Source organism: Grus americana, chromosome 3 (assembly GCF_028858705.1).
Source record: "Grus americana isolate bGruAme1 chromosome 3, bGruAme1.mat, whole genome shotgun sequence".
NCBI lineage: Eukaryota > Metazoa > Chordata > Aves > Gruiformes > Gruidae > Grus > Grus americana.
Genome location: NC_072854.1, coordinates 63,754,305 through 63,777,575, shown reverse-complemented (window position 1 = coordinate 63,777,575; position 23,271 = coordinate 63,754,305). Strand labels below are relative to the sequence as shown.

The window sequence follows — 23,271 nt, the reverse complement described above, 5'->3', positions numbered from 1 at the left end:
TTTTTAATTTTTAGAACGAATGAGTTAGTTTACTACATAGAGGACCTAAAGCATCTCATTTCAGTTTAGCTCCTTACTGTGGCCCCATCATGAATTCACTCCTGTTGCTCTAGTGTGTTTCTTGTTGCTGTGTACTCTGGTTCTGCTATTGCACACACTGAAGTTTCATTTTCTCACCAGTAGAATAACATGCATCATTCTAGCATATGAAATAGCCTCAGTGGTACGTGCAGGAATATCTGTCCCATCCCCATGCAGCAAACCTCGACGTTACTCAATGGAAACCACTGGTTGGTCAGTCAGGTGTGAGGTGCTGGTGCTCAGCCGGGGTTGTGGTGGGAGCTCTACCAGGACCCTGGGCCCGACTCGGCAGACAGGCTGGGCTCACGAGCGGGGGAGCGCAGGCCCCGCGGGAGCGGTGCTGCCCCTGGAGCTGCGCGGGGCGGCCGCTGAGCGCCGCGCCCGGCTGGCCTCGCGGCGGCATTCAAACATGATCCCCTCCCGACACCCCCCGCGAGGGTGCCCCGCCCTCGCCCCCCTATTGGCTCTGCGCTAAGCACCGGCTACTTCCTATTGGCGTGATTTCTTTTCTGACCTGCCCCTACCTCTCGATTGGTGCTGCCGGCCAAGGCGGCCTAGCTGGGCTATGGGCCGGCTTCTGCGCCCGTCGGCCGCGGCCTGAGGCGGGGGATTAGCGGAAGCGTGCCGGCTCTTCTCTGCTCGTTGGAGGCTTTCGCGGAAGAAAGAGGGCACCGGGTACTTCCGGTGAGGTGGGAGTGCCGCGGAGGCTGGACGCTGCTCGGCGCGGTGTCCCTGCTTGCGAGGTGGGCGACGACCTCTCCCTGCAGCGGGCGCGGCGGCCATGGCGCTGGTGCTGGATCTCCTCAGGCGGGTGCTGGAGTACTTCGGCTGGCCGCCCGACCAGGTGAGAGACCCCGAGGCGAGGGAGGGGGGATGCCTCCTGCCGGGCGGTGCCTGGAGGCCCGCTAGTGCGGGGTGTCTTGTCTGCAGCCGTTGTGGTTAAGGGGAGGAAGGGTCTTCACCTCGGAGCCGCCGCCTGCTTGCGGCAGGACGGGTTTTGCTCCTTAAGTACGGTTGGGTTTTGCCGATGTGGGAAAGCTTGCAGGCATGCTGCCCCCGTGTGGGATTTCGTGGGCTCACTGTTCTGATACAGCCATGCAAGGGGTTCTTTTTTCTCTGAACGGGCGAAGAAGCAGTCACTCTAGCTGTCAACGTTTTGCTATTTTAAATGAAAAGCTACATAACAATTTCTAGGTAGTAGTTAACCCTGTGTTTTCAGAGACCTGGGAAAGGGCAGCTCTTTAGTGATGGGTGTCAGTAGGGAGGCGCAACTTGTAGTTCTGGTTTATTTATGTGAAACTACTAAAGTATCTCCAGGAGTGCTAGTTTGACTGAGCTATCCTGGTTATTTCTGGTTTCATTGTTGGGAGTTCTTGGGGTTTTTTTCACAGGCCATATATTTGGAAACTCGCATATTCAGCAGCAACATCAGTCGTACAATCAGAACGTGCCTTCTTTCAGCAATCTCCTCAAGAAGGCATTTCCAGCAGTTATATGGAGTTATAAGGAGCTATCAGGTCAAGGTACATTAAACTTATTTCACTTATTTACTACTATTTTCCCTAAGACTTTTATAGATGCATATGGTTACTCAAATACGCACTTTTTATTTTGTCAGTAATGGAATAGTGCTAGCTGCATGACATACCTGCCGTGTTCTTTCTTGGTCTTTGTGCCACTCTAAAACATACTGGGTACAGGCTGTATCGTGGTGGTGTTTTGGAAACAGTCTGTTAAAACCAGTGTAGGCCTCTCTGGACTTTCAGCTCGAGAAGAGCATTGAAAAGTTAGGTTAACCTAACTGCATTATTTTTAATTACATATAACATTAAATTATTTACTAACTTTGTAAGAATGGAAGGCTTTGATTTTGCTCAAATTAAAAGGTATTCTTATTTTTAGGTCATATCTGTTTGCCAAAAAAAGGAATATGGATCTACTCGAAGTGTTGTCCGTAGACTTGGGACAATTCTTTCCTTAGAGCCCTACCCAAGACCTTACTTTCAAGTAAGTGATTTGTTGTTATATATATGTTTCAACTATTTAAGTTTTCTAGCTTCTTAATGTAGTCATGGCTTTCCTGTTCTTTTTAGCTTGTGTAACTCTTCTGTTGCATCTGTTATGCTCACTGTTTTCAACTTGCTTACAGCACTATTTAAAAGTTCCTTTTGCCGAGGCAGAACCCTTAGTATGTGCTGAATCTGGTTTCTTTTCATACTTTTTGTTTGTTTTGTTTTTAGCTTGTTCAAGACCCAAGTCCGTTGGGTAATGATGAACAAAGCACAACTCCAACTCCTGTAGCTCCGTCACTTGCTGATGTCCTGTGGGTGGCAAATGATGAGGGACAAGCATTTACTAGACTTAGGTAAGTAAAAGTGGAATATATGCATAAAAAATGAGTAATGAAAGTAACTTATGTCTTTTCTTCTTTGTGGTGTGTTGTTTTTGGGGGGGGGTGTTGGTGGGGTTTCTTTTTCCTTCTTCTTGTTCCTACCCCTTTCAGGGTTCCAGCTAAACCAACCACGGAAACTGTCTGTTTTTTTAGGGGGGCAGTTCCTGCTTACCTGAAAATTCTTACTATGTAGAGTATTCTTATCTGAAAGATTGCTGAAATTGAGCCCCCTCTTTTCTCTGACTAATAGCATATCGGATGCATTACTGGTATTTTAATTTGTTTTCACTCACAAAGTACTTTGTGAGAGAGGGAGTTAAAGGAAAGCTAGTGTATTGCAATATACAATAAGATTATTCTTATCTTCATAATTTTATTTTACAAGCATTTTGATGAATGTTATAAAGGGGAGAAAGAGAAAAAATATTTAAATGTCTCCTTTTGATGTTGATTATTACAATGCTATGTGTGTAAACCTTGATGGTTGCTTTGATGGAAAGAAAAACATAATTTATTTATTGTAAGAATTTACTTTGAATATAGTTTTTATAATTCTTTCTAGCTTTTACAGATTGCTAAAGGAAAATATTTTTACAATTAAAAAATATTACAGGTACTGTGAAATGACAGATTATCCAGGAATTTGCAGACACAAATAGTATACAAGTCTTTCTCCACCCTCCTCCCCCCACCCGCCCCCCCGAGAAGGAACAGAAAGTTGGCTTACTGTTCCTCTAAAGGCACTGTTCAAAATCAGAGGATGAGTCAGCCAGAACCAAGATCAAAACTTGGACTCTTGTATAGTCTTGTACTACGTCTATATTGGAAAATGTAATTCTACTTCATATTGACATGTGTTTGTCTGTGATCTTTGTGCTGCTTGCTGGTAATGAAACTACAAGAAACTGGTGAAATAACACACTTTTTATTAGAGAATTTTTGATAAAGTTGTGTTTCATCTCGTGATTCCTGAGATGTTACTGTTGAATTGTGGAAGGTTTTTTTTCAGCAGCTGTAAAATACTGGAAGAGTAAGAATATTGTTGAAAGGAACTGTGGCCTCTTTTGTCTTGCTTGTGCTGTTCTTTAGTCAGTAATTCATGAAAGTTCGTTCTTCTGTTGTTTTCATTCTTTCTTCCTCTTCCTTCTCTTGTGGCTCTGTAGGATGTTTTTCAAGAACAAGTATTGTAACTGATATCTCTTTCTTCTGAGCCAGTGTGAAGAGCCAGGGTTTTTGGCAAATCAGAAGGCAATGCTGCAGGTCTGATTTGAAGTAAAAGGTTGATTAATATAAGGGAAAAGGTCTAGTTTTGTTTCAATCAAAACTTAGTACATCTTGAATAAATAAACTTAATTTCTTTCTCTGTTTCATAATTTGTTTGCACTCATCCTGTATTTTAAGGTTATTTCTACAGGTACAGACTTGAAACAATTTTTAAAATTAAAACCTGAGACTTGTAGCACAGTTTTCTAATGCGGTCTGTATTCATATGTAGTTTACAGAAGATGAAGTTCTTATTCTGTGTGTATTAAAATTCATGATTATTCTCCAATATATTTTCTGAAAGACTGAAACTTCTTTGCTGCTTGCAGTGTTCATCTTGTGGAGTTTGATAAATTACTAAAATGTGCGAAACCTAATTAAGAGATCATTATTATTTGACTCTCCCTGCCTTTCATATCTACTGTTTCAAGTAGGGAAGAGATACACCTTTATGATGTCAGTCTAATATTTATTGAATAATAACAACTTAATCCTATGTTATGACCATATGATGTATATAATCTGTCCTCAAGTAAATTATCTGACTATTTTTTTATGATGTCTCTTCAAGGATCTGCATCAGACTTGAGTAAAGGGAGGCTTAACTACACATGACATTAAAAATATTTTTAAAGTGTAAAGTTTTCTTAAATAGTTTGCAAATTTATGTCTTGCTGAATGACGATAACTTGTTTGAACTGACAGTGAGTAAGTTTTGAGATTTACATTGCTGGCTGAGCCTTTTGAAACTGTCTTTTGTGCTTTCTAGGACTGAATTATGGAGAAAAGAAAAAGGTACAGCTTATCGTGACCTACATCCGTCTGTAGATTCAACACAAAGTGTTCCAAAACACAATACACAAAAAGACAGTCTTGTTGATCAAGCAGCACTCCAGAAAATTTCTGCGCTTGAAGATGAGCTAACCTTTCTTCGTGCTCAGATTGCTGCGATTGTTTCAGCGCAGACATCAGGAAGCATTCCGTCACGTAAGCCCTTCTCGTTTGAAGAAAACCAAGTTTTCCTTTTTTTGCTTTAGAGTTCCTGTTCACAGCTGGCCATGTCTGATATTGACAAAGAACATCTCTAACTTCTGTAATTGAAGTTACACCAAGTAAATGTACAGAATATAGTATTTTGTTTCTCTTTTAGTATTTGGTGTTGCTTCTCCCTTCCTCCCTTCTATTTTGTATCCTGTTTGCCAATTTTGAATGCAGTTGATCCTAAGTGATCTTTATACTCATTTCCATGTTTGTGAAGGAACTTAGTAGCAACACTATTTATAGGCTAAAAAAGCTACAGACTATAAATTATCCCTTTTGGGTTTTGGCCTGTTTCTGGCAAGTTATCAAAATAATGAATAGAAAAAGTATTCGAAGTCAGTCAGGTTCAGGCTTTGACAAAAACAAATACTGCAAATAAAGGTGTCACTAGCATATCAAAGATAAAAGTTCATACTGGACACCAACTATCTTGTGACTTTTTTTTCTCACCCCCTTTAAAAATTTCGAGTTCTTGATTGTCTTATTTGTAGCCTAACCCTACTGTGGTTGTTGAAATATTTGGACCGGTGCAAGGTAGTTACCTTTGCATGGTATTGTGAGTCACCTCTGTGCTTCAGTTAGCTTTTCTTTTGACTCTTCCTTTGCTGCTTCTCCATTGCACTCAGTGTTGTAGTCTGTTTTACATGGTTCATGGTTATCTTTGCTTTTGCTTCATGTGGGTTATTCTGACCTTCAGACCACTGAGAATGAACTGTATGTAGTAGTAGCAGGCTGCTTTGCTGATTTATCTAGTGCTTAAGATTGAAGACACAAATGGAGACAATTGGAACGGCACAAGACACTTCAGTTTAATTATTTTACATGTTCTGAATCTGTGACTTTGAAATAAAAAATGTTCTTTAAGTATAATTCTTCTGTGGTATGATGTGTGAGGTGTGTAAGAAAGTCCTTTCAAGATAAGACAGCCCTCTTAAAACTGAGTCATTCTAGATGTTGCTTAATATTGTTAATTGTGAAGGTATACAGACTAAAAATAAAATCACTATTTTTCTTTTCTAACTGTGTCCAGAAACCTTTAAAACATTCAGCACTCCAGATGGATTTTACCCAGTGCCCGCCATGACTTCTACGCCATTGTCCATCTCTCACAATCACTTTGTAATTCCCTCGCCTCCTCCACTTCCTTCTGGTGTACCATCTGGTGTTGATGGTAGTAATTCGGCAATTGAACTTATAAAACAGCGTCGTGCTTCGAGAAACAGTGGTTCAGCTGCAGCTGATAGCGCTGATCACCAAAGGACAAAGAACATTCCTAGTATGATGGATGTTTTGAAAGACCTAAATAAAGTTCAGTTGCGAGCTATTGAGAGGTAGGTTGAATTGAATGTGTATGTGAGTAAACCAAGACTGTAAGCATCACAGCACTTCAGTAGCACCAGAGAGCACCAATGTGAAACATCATTTAATGTGCAGCTACTGCTAACAAACTTAAGTTGGCAACTTCTAAGTTCACAGCTTGGAATGTAAGATACTTGTCACGTGCATTTAGATGCATTTAAAACATGCTGAATATCACAGCATTTAAAACTGGTCGTCCGCTTCAGTATACAAATCTCAGGTTGGTGTGGGGAGGTGGGTGTGTTGCTATCTGGAGATCGCTTACAAAGTTGCCTGCACAGTCACAGGAAATTGACCTGAACAAATAAACTTTTTGGATTCACTGTGAAAGGATAAATCCTTGGGGAAGCACTGGAAAACTACTGTTAACATACACAAAGTATTCTGGTTCTAGCTTTAAAGTGTTAAAGAAAATACATGCTGTATCTTTCATTGAAAATGTTTTGTAAATTTATATTTCAAAAGTGCAGTTGGGTTATAAATATTTAAAATGTTCTGCTGTTTTGATGGTAAGCACAGTTGACATGTTACAATAATGCGTTATTGAAGACTGCAATACCTCTTCAGGTCAGTGTTGCTCTGCAATGCTAGGTGTGATGGAGGTTGTTGGATGTCTTTTCTGAACTTCTTGAGTTGAAAAAGTATCTAAGAACAACTGAGTCTATAATGAATATTTGGAGCTCTTAATGTGGGAATAATGTCACTTGCCAAAACTTACTGCATTCTTATTTCAGCATTTTCTTAACTGTGAGGTTTATCCCTGAAAATAACTAGCAGAAGTCTTGGGCAAATTATCTATATGCAATTCTAAAGCATACCTTTACACTTTTGATGACATTTTCACAGTAACTAAAGCAAATACAAAATGCACTTAGGTAAGCCTGTGTGTTTCCTTATATCTGTTTTCTTCCATATATTCCATGTACAGTGAATGAAGAAAGTGAAATGTTGAGGTTGACATTTCAACAACTATCGTCTTGAGCAGGGGCATAATTAGTAGGAAGTGGTAGGTGTGCATCCAAAATGCTTTCTGGATTTAGATATCTACCTGTATTCTGAAGGTAGAACTTAACTGAATAATGAATTTATGTTATTGGAGGGAGTAATGATCAAAATTGCTATAATCTTTCAGGCAGCTGACATATCTTAATATAACTTAGGAGACCTGCTATGAAAACTGCACATTTTGCTTTTTTCCTCATTATTTATTTGCAATACTTTAATACTTTGTGTTGATTAACTGCCATTTTTCTATATGGAACAGCATCAAGTTGTATTGTCAAGCTAAGAATCTATCTGACAAATTGTTGGGTGTACTTGTGTTAGTCCTGTTTGGTGAACTGCTGTAAAATAACATTAGCAGCATTATTTGTGTACTCAGGGATTTATAGGATATTGTGTATACAGAAATTGTCTCTCTAGATTTTGGGTCGCTCAGCACAAGATCAGGGGCAGGAGACAATAATTTTCCTTCTTTGTAGGTCACCTGGAGGTACTCCTCTTTCTAAACCCAAAAAGAGGCAAAGTTCAGATTGGGATCCAGTTGCTCTACTAACTCATGCACTGAAGCAGAAATTTGCACATAAAAATGATGATGATGATGATTCCCTGGACAAAGAAAACCGATCTTTTGATAGCTCTCCATTTTCTAGTCCAGAGATCCCATTGGTATGTTTTTATATAAGAATGTGTTTTTATATTCTTGAAGTGACTGCTGTTTTCCAGGATAGTTTTTTTACAAGTCTACAACTTCTCTACAATGTTTTTAAGCCATCAGCCTAGATGGTTGCTCTTTTTCAAGTATAATCAAGGCAGAGAATCTCAAAGAATAATTATTTTGGGTGGATGTAGACTAGTAAATATACTTCTAGATGTACCAAGAGATAAAACTTAGAAGACTGACTTTAAAAATTCAGCTCATAGTTCGTTGATCTATGGTTGTTTCCTTGATGGTTACAGCAGGTATCGAAGCATAGAAATTGTGTGTCTAGTTAGTAATACTACTTATTGACTAATTTTACAAATAAAGATGCTAGGAAGGTACAGAAGGTCTGACTAATACATGCTATGCCTTCAGAAATGGAAATGGAAGCATTGTCTATAATATTTTTCTTTGAGGTAGCATCATTTTCACATAGTTTACTTCTTTATCCAGCATGAGATGTGATTCTGAATGCTGTTGCAAAGCCCATGAAAAATACAGTTTTTGCTACGAACAAGAAAAGTGTGGTAGACAGAGCCATCTGACTAAAATGATCCTGAGCACTGGTCTCTGTAGAGCAGCCTGTGCAAGCTCAGTGCAGTCTAGCAGTACTGTTGGCTAATTGTTAAGAGACATCCACAAACATCAGAACTGCTTAGATGAGATGGACAGAAATAGGTGGCAGTAATTTAAACTGTGTCTCTGCTTAGCAATTCTAACTATTTCTTAAGAGTGAGAGAAAGATTTGGACTGTGGCATTTGTTAGCCTAATGGAGGGAAATAATGATGTAAAACATGTCATGGAAATCCAGACACTCTTTGAAGACTGCTGCTTATATGTGTGGCTAGCTGCTTGGCTGAAAACTTAAAGAAAACCTAGATGTGTGGTTTTATTTCCAGCTGTAATGATTTGTTTTGTTTTTTTTAATTTCAGTTGCCACAAGGGTTCTGCAAGTGAAATGTAGCATACAGACTGTAGTGAGTCAAAAGCTCTGGTGCAGCCTTAATAAATTTCCTTGTTGACTTTTTTTCCCAAAGGAAAAATTAGAAACTTGTTAAAAACAGCCAGGCTTGTATTTTGGATGCTGCAGACTATTGCATTGCATAGCTGACATACCTGATTCTAGATACAAAGATCCTGAAACATCTTGTTTCTGAAATAGCTTTTGTTCCAGGATCTAACAGCTGAATTATAAAGTCCTGGAAGGGAGAGTGCTTAAGGCCATCATATTCAGAAGTAGACACAGAAAGATGGGCTTTTTCTGGTTAAAGCAGAATAATCTCATGAGCTTGTAATCAGGCTTCTAATTATTTACCCTTGAGTGTTTTGAGGAATAAATGTACATAAAGCAATTGCACAGGCGTACTATTTTATTCTTCCTACGTTAAGTGCAACAACTCTTCCAAACTGTCTTTATTGTAAACATCTATTCAGTTGCCTTTGATATAATTTTGTTTAACTCCATCTCTGCTCCCCAGGTTGGACGTTGCAGTCTGAAGTCAAATGCAAAATCTAGTCTTATGAGAACTGATGAAGTTAAACAGGTACCAACGTGGAAGGTGAAAGCTCATATTTAACTGATGGAGACTTCTGAGGAAACTTCATAGTGTGTGTAAGTGGTGGGTCCACTTTGAAACTGCTGTAAGGTGCTGTAATGTGTTGTAGAACATCTCTCCAATGCAATTGTGGTTTGGGAGTTGCAGGGTTTGTAAAATTTCTGCCTCTTTCTCCTTAGTTTCACAGCAAACTTGTGAATGTGATGCTTTTATGAGAAGCACAGAACCAAAAGAAGGCTTCTATTGCTATGGAGCAGTGTGTTTGAAACCTGGGAAATGCAGGAAAGAAGTGTGTGTGAAAGAAAAATAATTATTGGTGTGGCAGCTGTGTGCTCTGTTTGCACTCCAGTGTAAATAATGAGGAAGTATAAACTTCTTGTTAGTGTGTTATATGTAACTGACTGTATATAATGGTTACGAATACTGTTCATTAGAATGGTAGAGTTGCCTCAGTTTTCTTTGCAGTTTGTTGATGCAACTTCATAGTCAATGTGCAAACAGTATTCTAATTTATTTTGGGTCAGTAGATGAACTATGTTTGTGAAACTTTGTTATGCTGTAAGTGAACTGCAGGCTGTCTGTTAAACGCCTGTAATATGGGGGAGTTGTGTTCCGAGATAAAGACGACCTTGTAGAGAGATCTGCTAGCACATGGTCTAAATTCCGTATGTAAATAAACAGTAACTCCCTCCTTGGCTTCTCCATATGAAGTCTGTTTTGTTCACAAGGGTTTATAAAATAAAACTTCCTTTACCTCATAGATGTGTGTGGTAGTGGTATTTTGTGTTGCAGACTAACTCTTTTGTATCTTAAGAGCTGACCATATTAGACAACTTCTTAATTTTAGATAATACAATTTATTTAAAATAGAGGTTACATTTTTCCTGACAGAGTAACTCCTGATGGAGTCCCTTGTTTACAAATTTGTTACGATCCACTGCTTACAGTAGCTGCCTTCACTTAATCTTTTGGCTAATGATCCTGATGTATCAAACCAAAATCCTATCAATTAGACTGTTGAATGTGTCCCTTGTATATCCTGTGTGTCTTCTATTTCCCGGCTCGCTTACACAGAGTAGACTAGCAGCTGGATTCCCTCTTACTGCTCAGTCTTATTTGCATGGTTGTAAGAAATTTCTGTGCAAATCTCATACTTCTGTTTTAATTTTCAAATTCATCTTTGATTAAAATTGGAGCTTAAGCAAGTTGTTACTTTATGCTTCTAAAATCATATCTCCTAGATGTTTTTTTCTGAATTTAGTAATTACTGAACTTCATCACATTCACTCATTCCTCTCACAGTCCATAACAGTTTGACCTTCCCTTTCTTTCCATCTTCAAAATTTGTCACATTCCCTCCCTAAACTCTTCAACTGCTAGGAAATTGATGCAGAATAGCCAGCTTGGCCCTGTACTTACCAAACTTACCCTCTTCTATCAAAGCTCCCTGTCGTCTTTTGCCTGATGCTCTGGTCTCTGATGCGCTAGGGCAGCAGGGAGCAATAGTGAAGGGAGCCTGTGCAGTGCCTGCAGAAGGGCATACGAGGGCAGCTGAGTCCTGTGGAGTGTAAAGCCTATGAATCGGCTTGCTTTTGCTCAGTATCTGCAGGGTGATGAGGTGGAGCAAGTTATCTCCTGTGTTACATTAGCACTCATAGATCCAGAGGATCTTGGCGCTTGTGGCCCTTCTGTTGTGACTGAAAACATGAAGGTGGAATTCTTGCTGTGAGAGACTGAATTAGTCTATAGAGCCCTGAATACACTAGACTTTTCTCTCTCCTACTTCAGTTGCTTTATGTGATCAGCAGTTTCTTCTCTTCAGGAAGAACTACTGTTTTGGACTCCTTTTGTATGTGGGGTTTTTTTCCTGTTCTCTCCAGAGTTCATCATTTAACTACAAGTTTGGCCTACAGGAGCATTTTGCAGTGAGAATTTTGAATTTGAAAGTGTCTTTTCATTTTGGAAGGGAATTCTCTCAGAAATTTCTTTAAACTAAGGATCTAGTGTCAGACTTAAGAAGGATCTGCAAATTTTAGTGAGCTGTGTGACCCTTCAGGTCATTGGGTCTCCGATCTCTGATTTTTGTGTCAGTCTGATGTGAATTGTGTGGTGATGTAGTTTGTGTAGCTGATCCGCTTCCTTAGGGAAAAGAGTAAGTCATGGGCTATGTGATTTTTTTCAACTACATACCACCTACACATGTCATGAGAACAGATTCTTTGGTTTATGTAGTTCCAGATATAAATTAGGTTAGACATTGAGCCTTGGTATACCTTGAGAAGTCTGTGGGTGGCATCTGGTAACATCTGACAGTTTTCAATATTAAGAAGATGAAAAAATAGTGATGTTTAGTGATGAAAAAGTTAGCACCCATTTCAGAGATTTCTCCTTTTCAGAACTAATGGAAATGTGGCTTTGTCATCTTATTTTCTGTGACGAAAACATCTGTATTGACAACTTGGAAGCAACTTGAGGTTCTCTAAGATTGTCCATGCCCTGTTTACCTACAAATAACCTTGTTTACATATGGTCCCTGACTGAATTGCTCAGTGACAATGCAACACTTAGAGACGGGGTAGTGATATGGGGGAGGAGGAAGAGACACAGGAACATGAGCGCTCTATTGGTCTGCTGGAATAATTTTGTGAAATGTTGTGTCTTCTTATTTTTATCACTGAAGAAGTCTGGAAAAGTTATTCTCCTATCACTCCTGATGAATTTTTGGGCAGGATGTCTTCCTTCAGGAGTTGTTGGGGAAGTCTGTGGAATGAAAGCTGGTTTTGTTTTTCCACTAGAAAGACCAAGAAATACGTATAGTATATCCAGTTTTTCAATTGATAAAATTGAAACAAGAATAAATGTTTCCCATAATTTGAGTAAATAGGGCTAGAAGGAAGAGTACAATGCAGTTGTTTAAAAGCACTCTTAAGATTTTTTTCTCTTGGAAATGCTAAGAGATCTGAGTTCTCTATCAGTGAGTTTCCCATTACAAGGAATAAATACAATTACCTGAACAGCCAGAATATCACTGTTTGCTGACAAACTCCTATAATACACCAGACTTGTCCAGATACTCATTACTTGTGAGGGACAATTAATATATAATCTGTCATCTCTCTGGATGTGTAGGTACAGAGTTTGGCGGGGAAAGGCACAGCAGAGAATATGCAACAGCATTCACTGCCCTCAGTCTATTCCTCTTTTCGGGAATTAATTACAGTGTTCTTTAGTCCTACCTAAATAGTAAAATTATTTATGGGGCTCTTGCAAAAGCCTAGTTGATAAAGGGATCCTGCTCAACAAGTTAGCCTTTGAGTTACTGATCAGAAGCCTTGGGGAAAAGTCAGTCCTGCAGGCAAGACTATGGAAACCACAGGTGTCCCGCTGTTAGTAAGTCTGCAACCAGATTTCACTTCTGCTTTCTCTGAAATCTCTTTGCCAGGGATTGCAGGTATCTGGGAGATGTTCACGATCCTGGTTGCTGTAGCAGGTTCTCAGAACAGATCTCCCAGTAATCTGCTAATACACTTTTTCATAGTGATACCTACTTCAACTACATCTGTATTACCTTCCAGGTCTATCTGAATAATCTATGAATTAATTGTGTATGACACTTTAGAGCATTGGCATTGCATATATGTGAAATTTGAATAGTTTGCACATTCTGTTCCAATGCTTAACATACTGCTGTGACTTGGCTGGAAGACACATAGAAAAACTGAAGTTTTCCAATGATCAAAATGGGCAGCGTCAGCCCACTGTGATGAGAGAAACAAGTGAAAATTTGACATTCGTATTGCCCTCAGTCAATGGCATGATTTGATTTTAGAACTTCCAGTTGTTTTAAGATACAAGTCCTTATTATTACAATTCTAAGTGAGAAAATGCAGCTTTTTTTTTTTGAACAGCATTGTCCTCAATATTAATATGAGTATTTTTTTCTCTCAGGCATGTGTATTCATCATACTTAAAGCATTTGGCATTGAGAATGTACTGCTATGTAAAAGATCTGCCTTGCATATACTTTCCCGTGCATTAGTGAAGAATAATTTGATAATTATTTTATTTGTTTAGACATTAAGATTATATAATCTCATTTCTTTTATAAATATAAACAATTTCTGTTATTCTTCAGTGTAACATATTAGCAGCTTATTTTAAAATCACAATTAGACTTTTACCCACTATATAAAAGCAGCTAGCTTCAGGTGGAATGTCTTGGCAATTGTACCACGGGGTTTTTTTTAAGAGAACTGATGCAAGCACCAGTAGTTTCTTTAGGAATTTGATGCGGCTTTGAAGGCTTGCTGATTCTCTTAAAGTTTTAATGACAAACCTCTAGAAGTTGAAAAGTGATGGTGACCAAAACTGTAAAAACCAAGCAGGTTTTTACACGTATGTATTTATTTTATCCTGCTTTCTATTCTTTATTTTTCAGTGCTAGTGCCTGCAATCTCATAAACTTCTGCTCACGTGTCAGCCCACAGGCCATTCTTTTGCCTTTTATCTTGTTTGGGAGAATTATTGCCAGAGACAGAAAATGATTCTTGAAACTTCTTTGAAGTGTAAGTCTAGGCATTAATTACCAAATTCTTTCAAAGTACCTGTAAAGTAAACTTTCATAATTTAGACTTTGTAGAGTCTAAATAGTAGTTAAAAGATTTACAAGGCAGTTAATAGCTATCAGGATACTAACTCCTCCTAAAATACTTGCTTTTGTGATTTTTTTGTGAGGTTTTAAAATAGTGAACTGATTTCTGTCTCTGGAGGTGTTTTGAAAGGACATACTATCCTTTCTCAGTTTCCTTTCATGGCTTATACTTTTGTTAATTTTTCCTTGCAAGACTGTTTTGAAAATCTTTGTTCATGGATAAAATCTACACAAGGTAGATGTGTGCTTTTTATTTGGTTATATCTTTGCAGTACTTATGTAATTCAGTATAACTTAATAGCGAAGCTATTGTAGTGTTTCTTTGATAAATGTACTGATTTTTTCCCTTTCTTGCCTTATTGCTTGTATGAAGCATCATATTTTCTGTACAATATATGTATTGCAGTTCTATTCCATTAGTTGTTTCATTATCCTTTCTTGTCTCAATACTTCTTCCTGTGTTGGCATAGTTAGACTCTCTTGGTCACCATCGCCTTCAAAATTTTCTCTTTTCAACATGTAAAGATTATTAAGAGAGAATAGTAATCTTCAGGGGATAAAAGAAATAGGTTAAAAAGAGAGGAGCTATTACAAAAAAGCACGTTTGAACCATCTGGTTTGTCAGCAAGTGTACTGGCCTTGGTTAACAAATATAGTTCTGCCACTGAGAAACTGGAAGTAGGTAAATACTATAGTGGTAGGTACAGGAGCTTCCCTCAGACAAACTCGGTGTACTTTAAATTGTCCCTTTAATTTCAACGATTTGGATGGGAAGCATGTAGCTTAACTAGAAGGAAAAGGATACCTGTTGTAACTCACCCATGTATAAAGGGAATTTTTTCATTATTTTTCAAAATACTGTGTTGAAGTATGAAGCTGAAGTTACTATAAACAGTATAGCAAAAAAGGACAGGTATTGGATAATAAGTATAGAAGGGATTTTGTAAGAAAAGGAAAAAATCTTCTAAGGTCATTAAAAGTAATGCATGCGAGAGTAACTCGAGTTATGTAAAAAGAAACAAGACATGGATTAATGCTTGTATCTGTATAAATAATTCTGCTTTTGTTTCTTGCAGTTTGACTAATGTGAAAGGCACAATCTGGACGGGTCTTTGCAAGCTTTTTGCTCTCTTGCTGCTTGGAAATGTTTCAGTGGTTTATGACAATGCACATCATGCTCCATAGTTACACTTTGAAACTTTTTGTTTAGGAGCCCAATGTCTAACTGCTTAGACATTATGTTAACAATAACTAAAATTATGCTGTGGGTAAAGGCTAAAGATGACAGCTGCCCTTCAATTACAAATTCTTGTGCTCTAGAAATATTTTTTCTTTTTAATACCAGTCACTGACAGAACAGAAATAATTTCTGTTTACTATCAGTTTTCAATGTACTTTTTGTATCTCTAATTATTCAGCAAAGAAATGTTTTGCCTGTCCATCTGTAGGCATGTGTTAATAAAATAGCTATCTCATATAAGATAACTAATACTAACCCAAATATCTGTGTTATTTAATTTATATTAGGACAGCTCAAAATTAAGTTACAAATAAATGATCTTGGCCTGTGTTTAACAGAAAAAGAAATGACTGAAAACCACTTAATTGTGACTATGAATCCTATATATTTATATATGGAAGCACCTACAATAGGTATTTGAACTTGCCATCCTAGCAAAAAATAGAAGATTCTAAAACCTTCTGTGTTGCTAAAGGGATCTTTTTCTTTAAATTCAAATGTCATGTTTTGTACTAGGAGATTGAAATAGTAGTTTCATTTGCAATATCATAACTTTACTCTGTTTTATCTAGCTATAATTTAGCTATTTAGCTGAAGGACATTTTTGATTGTGCTAGACATTAGTTTCCACAGTATTCTTTATTTAGAGAATTAGTTCTAATAGCTAATTATAATAATAAAAGGCCTTTCTTTTGATATTCATTATTTTCCTCAATAATCCTGTCAGCAGTATCTCTCCTTCTGCAATGGGAATTTGATTTTTATTTTTTTTTTTTGCATGTTGAAAGGAAAACAATGTGGTGCTTTTGTGCCAGCTATGTTTCTAGTCCTCTTTACATTTTAATTTCTGCTTATATTTTCATTCAGGCTATTTGCCTGGAAGACTGAAGGAGGCTTTAAAAGCAGATTATTTCTCTGTGTGAGCAGGAATGTTCAGACTCTCATTTTGATTGTTATTGGGATGGAAGTATTCATACCTTTTGTTTAAGGCTAATTTAGGCATTTAATTTCAATGGATCAGAGAACCAAAAGCAGGAGCTTAAATTCCCTCTTTAGGTAATGGAGAGGTAGCAGCACAGTGTGCAGAGCTGGAGTTGGCACTGGTTGCAGTAAACCCCTAATCAGTAAAAAATATCTTAGAATAAAATATATTTGAAAATTTTGAAAATAATTGATGTAAACAGTTGATACATTCTGCAGTTGAACTGCATGTATTTAACCACAAGAGAGCAGTGTTCCACCAGTTCTACGCTGCAAGTCTTAAATTTAGAAGTAATTCTGCTTTGTCAGTAATAGATCTAACAGGAAAATTTTAATCCCTTTATATTTTTACCTTTTTGGTGGTATTCACTAAATTGTAGAGGTACATGCTTCTAACTTACTAGTGTTATGGTGAACTGTATTTATATGTATTTGGATTAGTAAAAATCACAAGGCTAGTTTATTCTCTTATTCACAAAACAAATCTGCTACTTCTTTTTCTAGGAGAACAGACAGAAGATTTTATGTGGTGAGTTAGAAAAGAGCTTCATCTGAAAGTAGTCTTTTCCTGAAGATACAGCCTCTCATATCCCACGTAAAATGGCTATTGAAGAAAATTTCTGTTTGTGGTGCAGTACATAATGAGCGTTGCCATGGAATTGCAGGGATTCGTGTAAATAACTTTTAGGTTATACAAGTGATAATATGCTGGTACTTACTGATTAAAAGTCAAAGTGACCATCTGGCATAAAAAAAATCACACTTTTCTTTCAGATGAAAGATTGTTCTCTGCTCCTGTAAGCATACACATTCTTTGCTCGTCACATGTAAACAATGACTTGAATGAGTTCAGGTGCCTTCATAAAGCTGAGCAAGCGTATGTTTGCAGGGTTGGGCAAAGTTCAACCTTCCGTAATGCTTCTGCATTGCTATCAACTTCATTAGAGCTGCTAGAGTGGAACTAAAGGCAGTATTTAGCTACATATTTTTAAATAAGAAATATCTTACCTATCCTATCACCTTGAACAGTGGAGAACTTGTACATTTAAGTCCTCTATTCTTGCCATCTGTGCTTCCTCTTTAGTACTCTGCAGTTTACTTAATGGGGAAAGTTAAACTAGATTGATTGTTCCCACTTCTCTGTTTTACTTTTTAGTTTTTATGCTGTACCACAGCAGCTGTATTTGCTGGGATGCAGTTGCCACTGAGCAGCAGCTGCTGGTATAAAGGAGGAGTAGGAAGAAATTCAAAGTAAGCTTAGTTTTAGTTTCTTCACATGTTATTGTTGCCTTATGGTTGTCTGGCTAGTATTTTAGTCATCTTTTTCCATTACACTTTTTCTAGTAGGTGTATTGCTTGACTTATATACCATGTTTGACTGCCATCTACTTGATAAGCCAGGCTGTTTTTGTTATGCTCTTTCCTTGCTTGTGAGGAAGTGTTTCTGAATAGAGGTCAAGCTCAATGTTCTTGTTTTTAATTTTCTTAAGTTAGGAGCTGCCTTACCAGCATGTACAGTGGTAAAGTAATCTAAAAAAAGTCAGGACTTTGTGATAGTAAAAATAGCTAGTTTGAGGTTGTACTTTGATTTGACTCAGGCAAAATGTGGGCTTTATCAACAACCCCTGTTCCTTATCTGCCCGTTTGACCACTCAGATGTTTTTCATCTGGTTGCGTTTGCTTCTTATGTCTTCTCTTCCTCTCATGTGCACTGTCTGCATGTATCTGAATTATATTAAGGTTTTACTTGTTATGTTTCTGCAGGGTCTTGTTTTTCAAAACTGCTAGTAAATCTTCAGCCCCTTTATTATTTCTCAGTAGTGACTTAGTCTTTTCTTTAAGATTTGAAGAGGATATTTTGTATTTAGTATGTTAGAACAATGAGGCTGCTAGCAAGACTGATCTCTACCAAATACTCTATAACCTAGTTTGTCACTGATACCATGATTTTTGATGTTGAGTTAGAATTTTGAGGTCACAAATGAAAGAAAGAAATATTAACATGTGGTAAGCTACATAAACAGAATTCGGGAGATTCCACTTCATGCCTTGTAAGCTCTTGGTGCTGTTGCTAGGAGAAGAGCATGTTAACAGTTCTCTAGGCTAGTAGTTGCCTGGGGAACCCACAGAAACTCGTGCTATTTCTACACATCTGTACAAACTCACGGATAATCTTTTTCTTCTGTGTGCTCCCCTTTTCCCCCCTTTCTAGCGTAATAAAAGCCATGGATGAAGGAGGTTGTGTCTTGATGATAGGACTGAGTCCTTTCTCATTCTCTAGCATACAGGTCTCCCTTACAGAAAAGACTCAGTAGCTTTGAAGAAAATGGTATATGGCCAGACCTTGACTGAGCATAGTAATCCTGAATAGTTGACCTGATACGAGTTGAGGATCATGAACATTGCACCTGGTAATGGTTACTGGCACAGGTGAACTTTCATTTGGAAGTTGTTGCCATTCTGTTGCTTAAACAAGAATCAAAGTCTCACTTACGAATTGCATAGATTTTTAAGAAAAGTGAAAAGTATTTACTTCAAAAAAAGCAGGATCACTAATTACTACTAAAGTAATTTTCTGATGGAAGAATAAGTTAAACTCTGCTTGCTAGAAAAGAAGCTTTAAACTGTGGATGGTTAAGCAATTTGAATCTGCAATTCTAAAGAAGTTGGCTGACAGACATATCTGGCCTTTCGTGTTCACTTTGAATAAACCTTGGAGTAATACAGAAAAGTATTGTGGCATCTAAGTATCTAAGTTTTCTTTTTAAGAAAAGTGGGGTGAACCAGGTGACGACAGGCCAATTAGCAGGTATCAATTCTAGGCAAAAAATCTGTATGATTTGGAAATTCTTAGATAACAGGAGTGATCTCATACGACTTTATTGGAAAACAGATCTTTTAAATCATCTTTCACAAAAATAGCTGTCATAGAATAGTGTAAATGAAAATATAGCATTCATATTATCCACAAAGTATATGTTAAATGGATGTAGAACTGATTAACTGGCAGATAATAGTAATCACTGAAAGGAAGTATTTGTACTAGAGCTATAGAGTGGTTCTAGGTTAATGCAGTTTCATATTTTCAGTAATGAAATAAGTAATAAAATTTGTGGATAATTAAAACCAGAAATTACGTTGTGAGAAATAATGAAGATGGGAATGATGGCACAAAGCCATAATGATAATGCCATATTATGTTAGGTCTTGAGAAACAAAGTATGTTCTAGTACAGTCAGTTGGAAAACTCTAAAGGAGTTTTATTCAAATTTACAGGTTTTGCTGCTGTATTATTTCAGAAACAGAAAATCTGTTTGCAGTAACCTGATTTATCTGTGAATGCATGAAGAGGAAATAAAAAAAAGGTACTAAAAGCCTTTTTCTCTGACAGAAAGAAACATAACACTAACCAGCAGCAGGAAGTGAAAACTAGAATAATTTGAATGAGAGTGTATTTCAGTGATGAGCAGTGGGAAGTGGTGACTCTTATTTCTTCTCAGTAGTAGAAACCAAAGCTAGTTCTACAGTGAACCAACTATGGAGTGAAACAAAACCAACAAAGAAGCCCTACAGCTTCTGATATCTAGATGATCGAGGCTTATTAGGTGTAAAAGCTCAGATCCCATATGAATTGGGTGAACTTTCTAAGAGATTTTTCTTGGCTGAGTCACCTTTTGACAACGGTGCCTTCCTTCTCTTCCCCTTACATTATTTTCTGCAGAGAAGTTTTGAAGTATGTTTATTTTCTAATGTATTTATCATAGGTTGTCTTACGAAGAGATCAGCTCTTACTGAAGATATTTGTTTTAAATTCAGAAGTACTTTGTTTCACAGAGGGAGGAGCCTGTGCTACTCTTGAAGGCGCAAACTCTTTGCTGATATTCAGAGCTTTAAGGAGACTCCATGCTATCATGGTTGTCAGTAAAATTTAAGTTTGTAGATGTGCTGTGCCAGCTGAAAAATGGCATCTGCATTATTATATAAGATGTCCCTGAGAGCAATGTAACACCCACAGGCAAAACTTGAAGCTGTCAAGCAACTCAAGAGTGATCATGTAAGCTCTTCCTTTAAATTAACGACACTGAGGTACCAGAAAGAAAGAACTGCAGTTGGATTGGTGAAGTAATAAACTCTTTCCTCAAAAAACCCAGCAAAATGTACTTTTTCTTTTAAGGTACTTAGAGGTGATCAATCCACTTTTCCCACAAAACCATAGAAGTTTAGCAAATAAACTCCACCTTTATCTAGCATTTCATATACAATATGACTGTTGAGCTGTAATAATAATTTCATTAGTGGTTTATATTTCAAAGCCTGCAAACGTGGGCCTAAGTAGTGGGACAATCCAGAAGAAAATGAAGTCTGTTGGTAACATGAAGTTATATCGTGATATGTTTAGGTCTTGGGCAGATAGAGGATTTGGCAAAAGACAGCTGAAGTCCAGATGCTTTTCCTACACTCCTTCCTAAGCAAACAGTAATACTAATATTTTTAACTATGAATCCTTAAAACTGGGAAACTGAAATGTATACAATAATGTCTTAAACGAAATTAGGTTTCACACTGCTGTAAAATGTACTTAAGTGTGATAGGAATTGAAGCTGACCTGAGCCTCAGGAAAATGTTTCTCTTGAAATCAGAAACCCAGGTTTTCTTGCAATAAAACCTCCATAGTTTTAACTAGGGAGAACTTGGAAATGACCGAGGAAGACAGAAAATAAAAAGGGGGTTGGAAGTAACTCTTCTTCTGCTTATCGTGCCCTTGCGTGTCAGTCCTTGCATCCACTTACTCAGAACCTTTCTGAGTTGCAGCGAAGTCTCTTAGGCCCCTCTTGTGTAGGTGACAGCAAAGCCTCACAAGAATTTTACTTGCTGCGTTCTCCAAGTGAGCTGTGAGCTTCTTGCTGTGGCTCTCTTACATGAAATACCCTGCGGTCTCTGTCTTTTCTCTCTTCCAGCCCAATCCAGAGCATCTCAGAGAAGGAAGAATTCCCCCTGTCTTTTGAGGGTGAGGGGAAGTCACTGTGCTCTTTAAGAGAACATAACATATGATTTGGAGCATAATAAATACCGTATTTTCCCAAAGCAAATTTTTTTTTTGTCTTGCCTGTGACTAGTTGGTGTCTTCAAGAAGCTGACTGTAATTAGGTGTGCATGGCGGGGCAAGAGATCCAAGAAGGCAAAAATGGGGGCTTGATAATCAGTTTTAGTCATCCCCAGATGGGACTTCTGCTACAGCGAGCACAGAGGAATTGTGAAGGTTGAGTGCAGAAGGAAGTCAATTACACAGCTTCTTACCCAGGTTTCTTCACTTTCGTTCACTAATACCCTCAGATAATATAATTTGTGTGTGTTATCTTTGTAGCTACAATGAAGGTAAATGCAGGAAGTGTATTTGCTATTTTAAAACTTTTGTATGCACCTTTATGCACCTAAAGCATGTGCAATGTCACCTGCTTTGAGTAGCTGAAGTACCCATCCAACATCACCACTGACTGACTTAATTTATGTTTCTTAGTCTGTTTAATGTCTGTCTTTACATAGGCAGTCTTCAGGTAGCAGCATTGTTGAGAAAGGTTTCCCTTTAATGTGGCAGTTACTATACATATATATATATGCATCTTAATTAGGCCTTAGTGCTGATAACAGGTACTTCAAAGCACACAGTGCAAATGGCCACTCTGTCATGTTTCTTGCAGTAATGCTAGTACTGGTGGTGTGTTGACTTTTTTGATACATTAGAGGGGAAACCTGTTGGGCAGAGGTACCATAGAGGGCAGTGCCAACGTCCCGAAGTACTTGCCATATACATGGAACCTCATCCCAACAAAACTGTATGTTTTAGAGTAATTCCACTCATGTTTTGATGTCTCAGTTGATGATACTAATATATATATATTTTCCTTCTGCCTCTAAAGATTGAATTGAAATATATTTATCCAATGCAAAACATGACAGATACAAAAGAGTGGTCTTCAGGACAATATTTTATCTTTCTTGTTGAATCGTGTTTCAGTACCTCCTATTTTCTTTGGATTTTGATTGCCTGAAGTGACTAGCCCCAAGTTTGTCTCCAGTTGTTGGTAGGTCCTGCTATAGAAATGAGGCTGGGCATCAAATACATGTGTAGGTGTAGCTCTAAATTTTTCTTTTTGGTGGCTAGAATTCTTTCATAAATATGTTTATGTATGAGCTAAGCTCATAGGAAACCTCTGCAAATATGAATTAAAACTCTGGATTTGAAATGTAAAAGCTGCTGACCTGCACAAGTAGGTCATGACAGCATCATTCTAAACTAAAGGTTGGTTTAAGTCCCAAAGTATGCTTTCTCCAAGATTATGATTTTAGTAATACTTATTTGTAACCACAAATTTTGGTTTTGTTCATACAAATGTTCAATCTTCTTTTAAGTTTTGCCATGTGGTTAAAAGTTAATGCATTCTTGTGGCAGCAACTTCCACATGTATAGCTTTACTTTGTTTTACCTATGTTTTGATTTGGAGTGAAATAGAAGCTCTCCATCTGCCTAAATGTTCACTTTTTTTATGGGTGGTACGAATGAAGCTATAGTCTTTTCTGGAGATTTTTCGTGATCCAAATTGGTTTTTGCCACCCTTCTTTGCCTTTCCCACTCTTGGACTTTCTAGAGAGGGGCGATTACTATGAAAATGATGGCAAATTCCAATGTTCCATTTTAGTTACAACTTCTTATAACACTCAGATCCCCTTCCTAATCTAGTGCAATATATTTAGAGCCCTGTAGGGTATAGGATTCAACTCTTCTCTCTAAAGTGTATTACCATAAAATTGTCTGGCATGAAATTCATCTGCTGTTGGGATTCTCATTTCCTTGTGTGTTTAGGTCTATGTGACCCTGCATAGACACCCAAGGTAGCTTTTAGGAAGTGGTGCTGCTGGCAGCAAAATTCAGTTGTCATGGGTGGAGCTGTTGCATGATGTTTAGTAAAACTCTGCCTGAGACCCAGACTAGGCTAGGATATAGG

The 23,271-nt window shown here is 37.8% G+C and overlaps 1 protein-coding gene across 2 annotated transcripts; it reads left to right on the top strand.

Annotated features, from left to right (window-relative positions):
* Positions 1 to 793: 793 nt before the first annotated feature.
* Positions 794 to 10,153, top strand: MTFR2 (mitochondrial fission regulator 2). Of its 2 annotated transcripts, XM_054818969.1 has the most exons (9): positions 794 to 925; positions 1,473 to 1,604; positions 1,984 to 2,088; positions 2,322 to 2,446; positions 4,506 to 4,723; positions 5,808 to 6,108; positions 7,618 to 7,804; positions 9,318 to 9,451; positions 9,575 to 10,153. In XM_054818969.1, the coding sequence occupies exons 1-8, from the start codon at positions 863 to 865 to the stop codon at positions 9,414 to 9,416; spliced, it is 1,230 nt and encodes a 409-aa protein (XP_054674944.1). In that variant the 5' UTR covers positions 794 to 862; the 3' UTR covers positions 9,417 to 9,451; positions 9,575 to 10,153. The 2 variants fall into 2 exon arrangements, with proteins under 2 accessions (XP_054674944.1, XP_054674943.1); XM_054818968.1 differs by having other exon boundaries at positions 9,318 to 10,153.
* Positions 10,154 to 23,271: the final 13,118 nt, after the last annotated feature.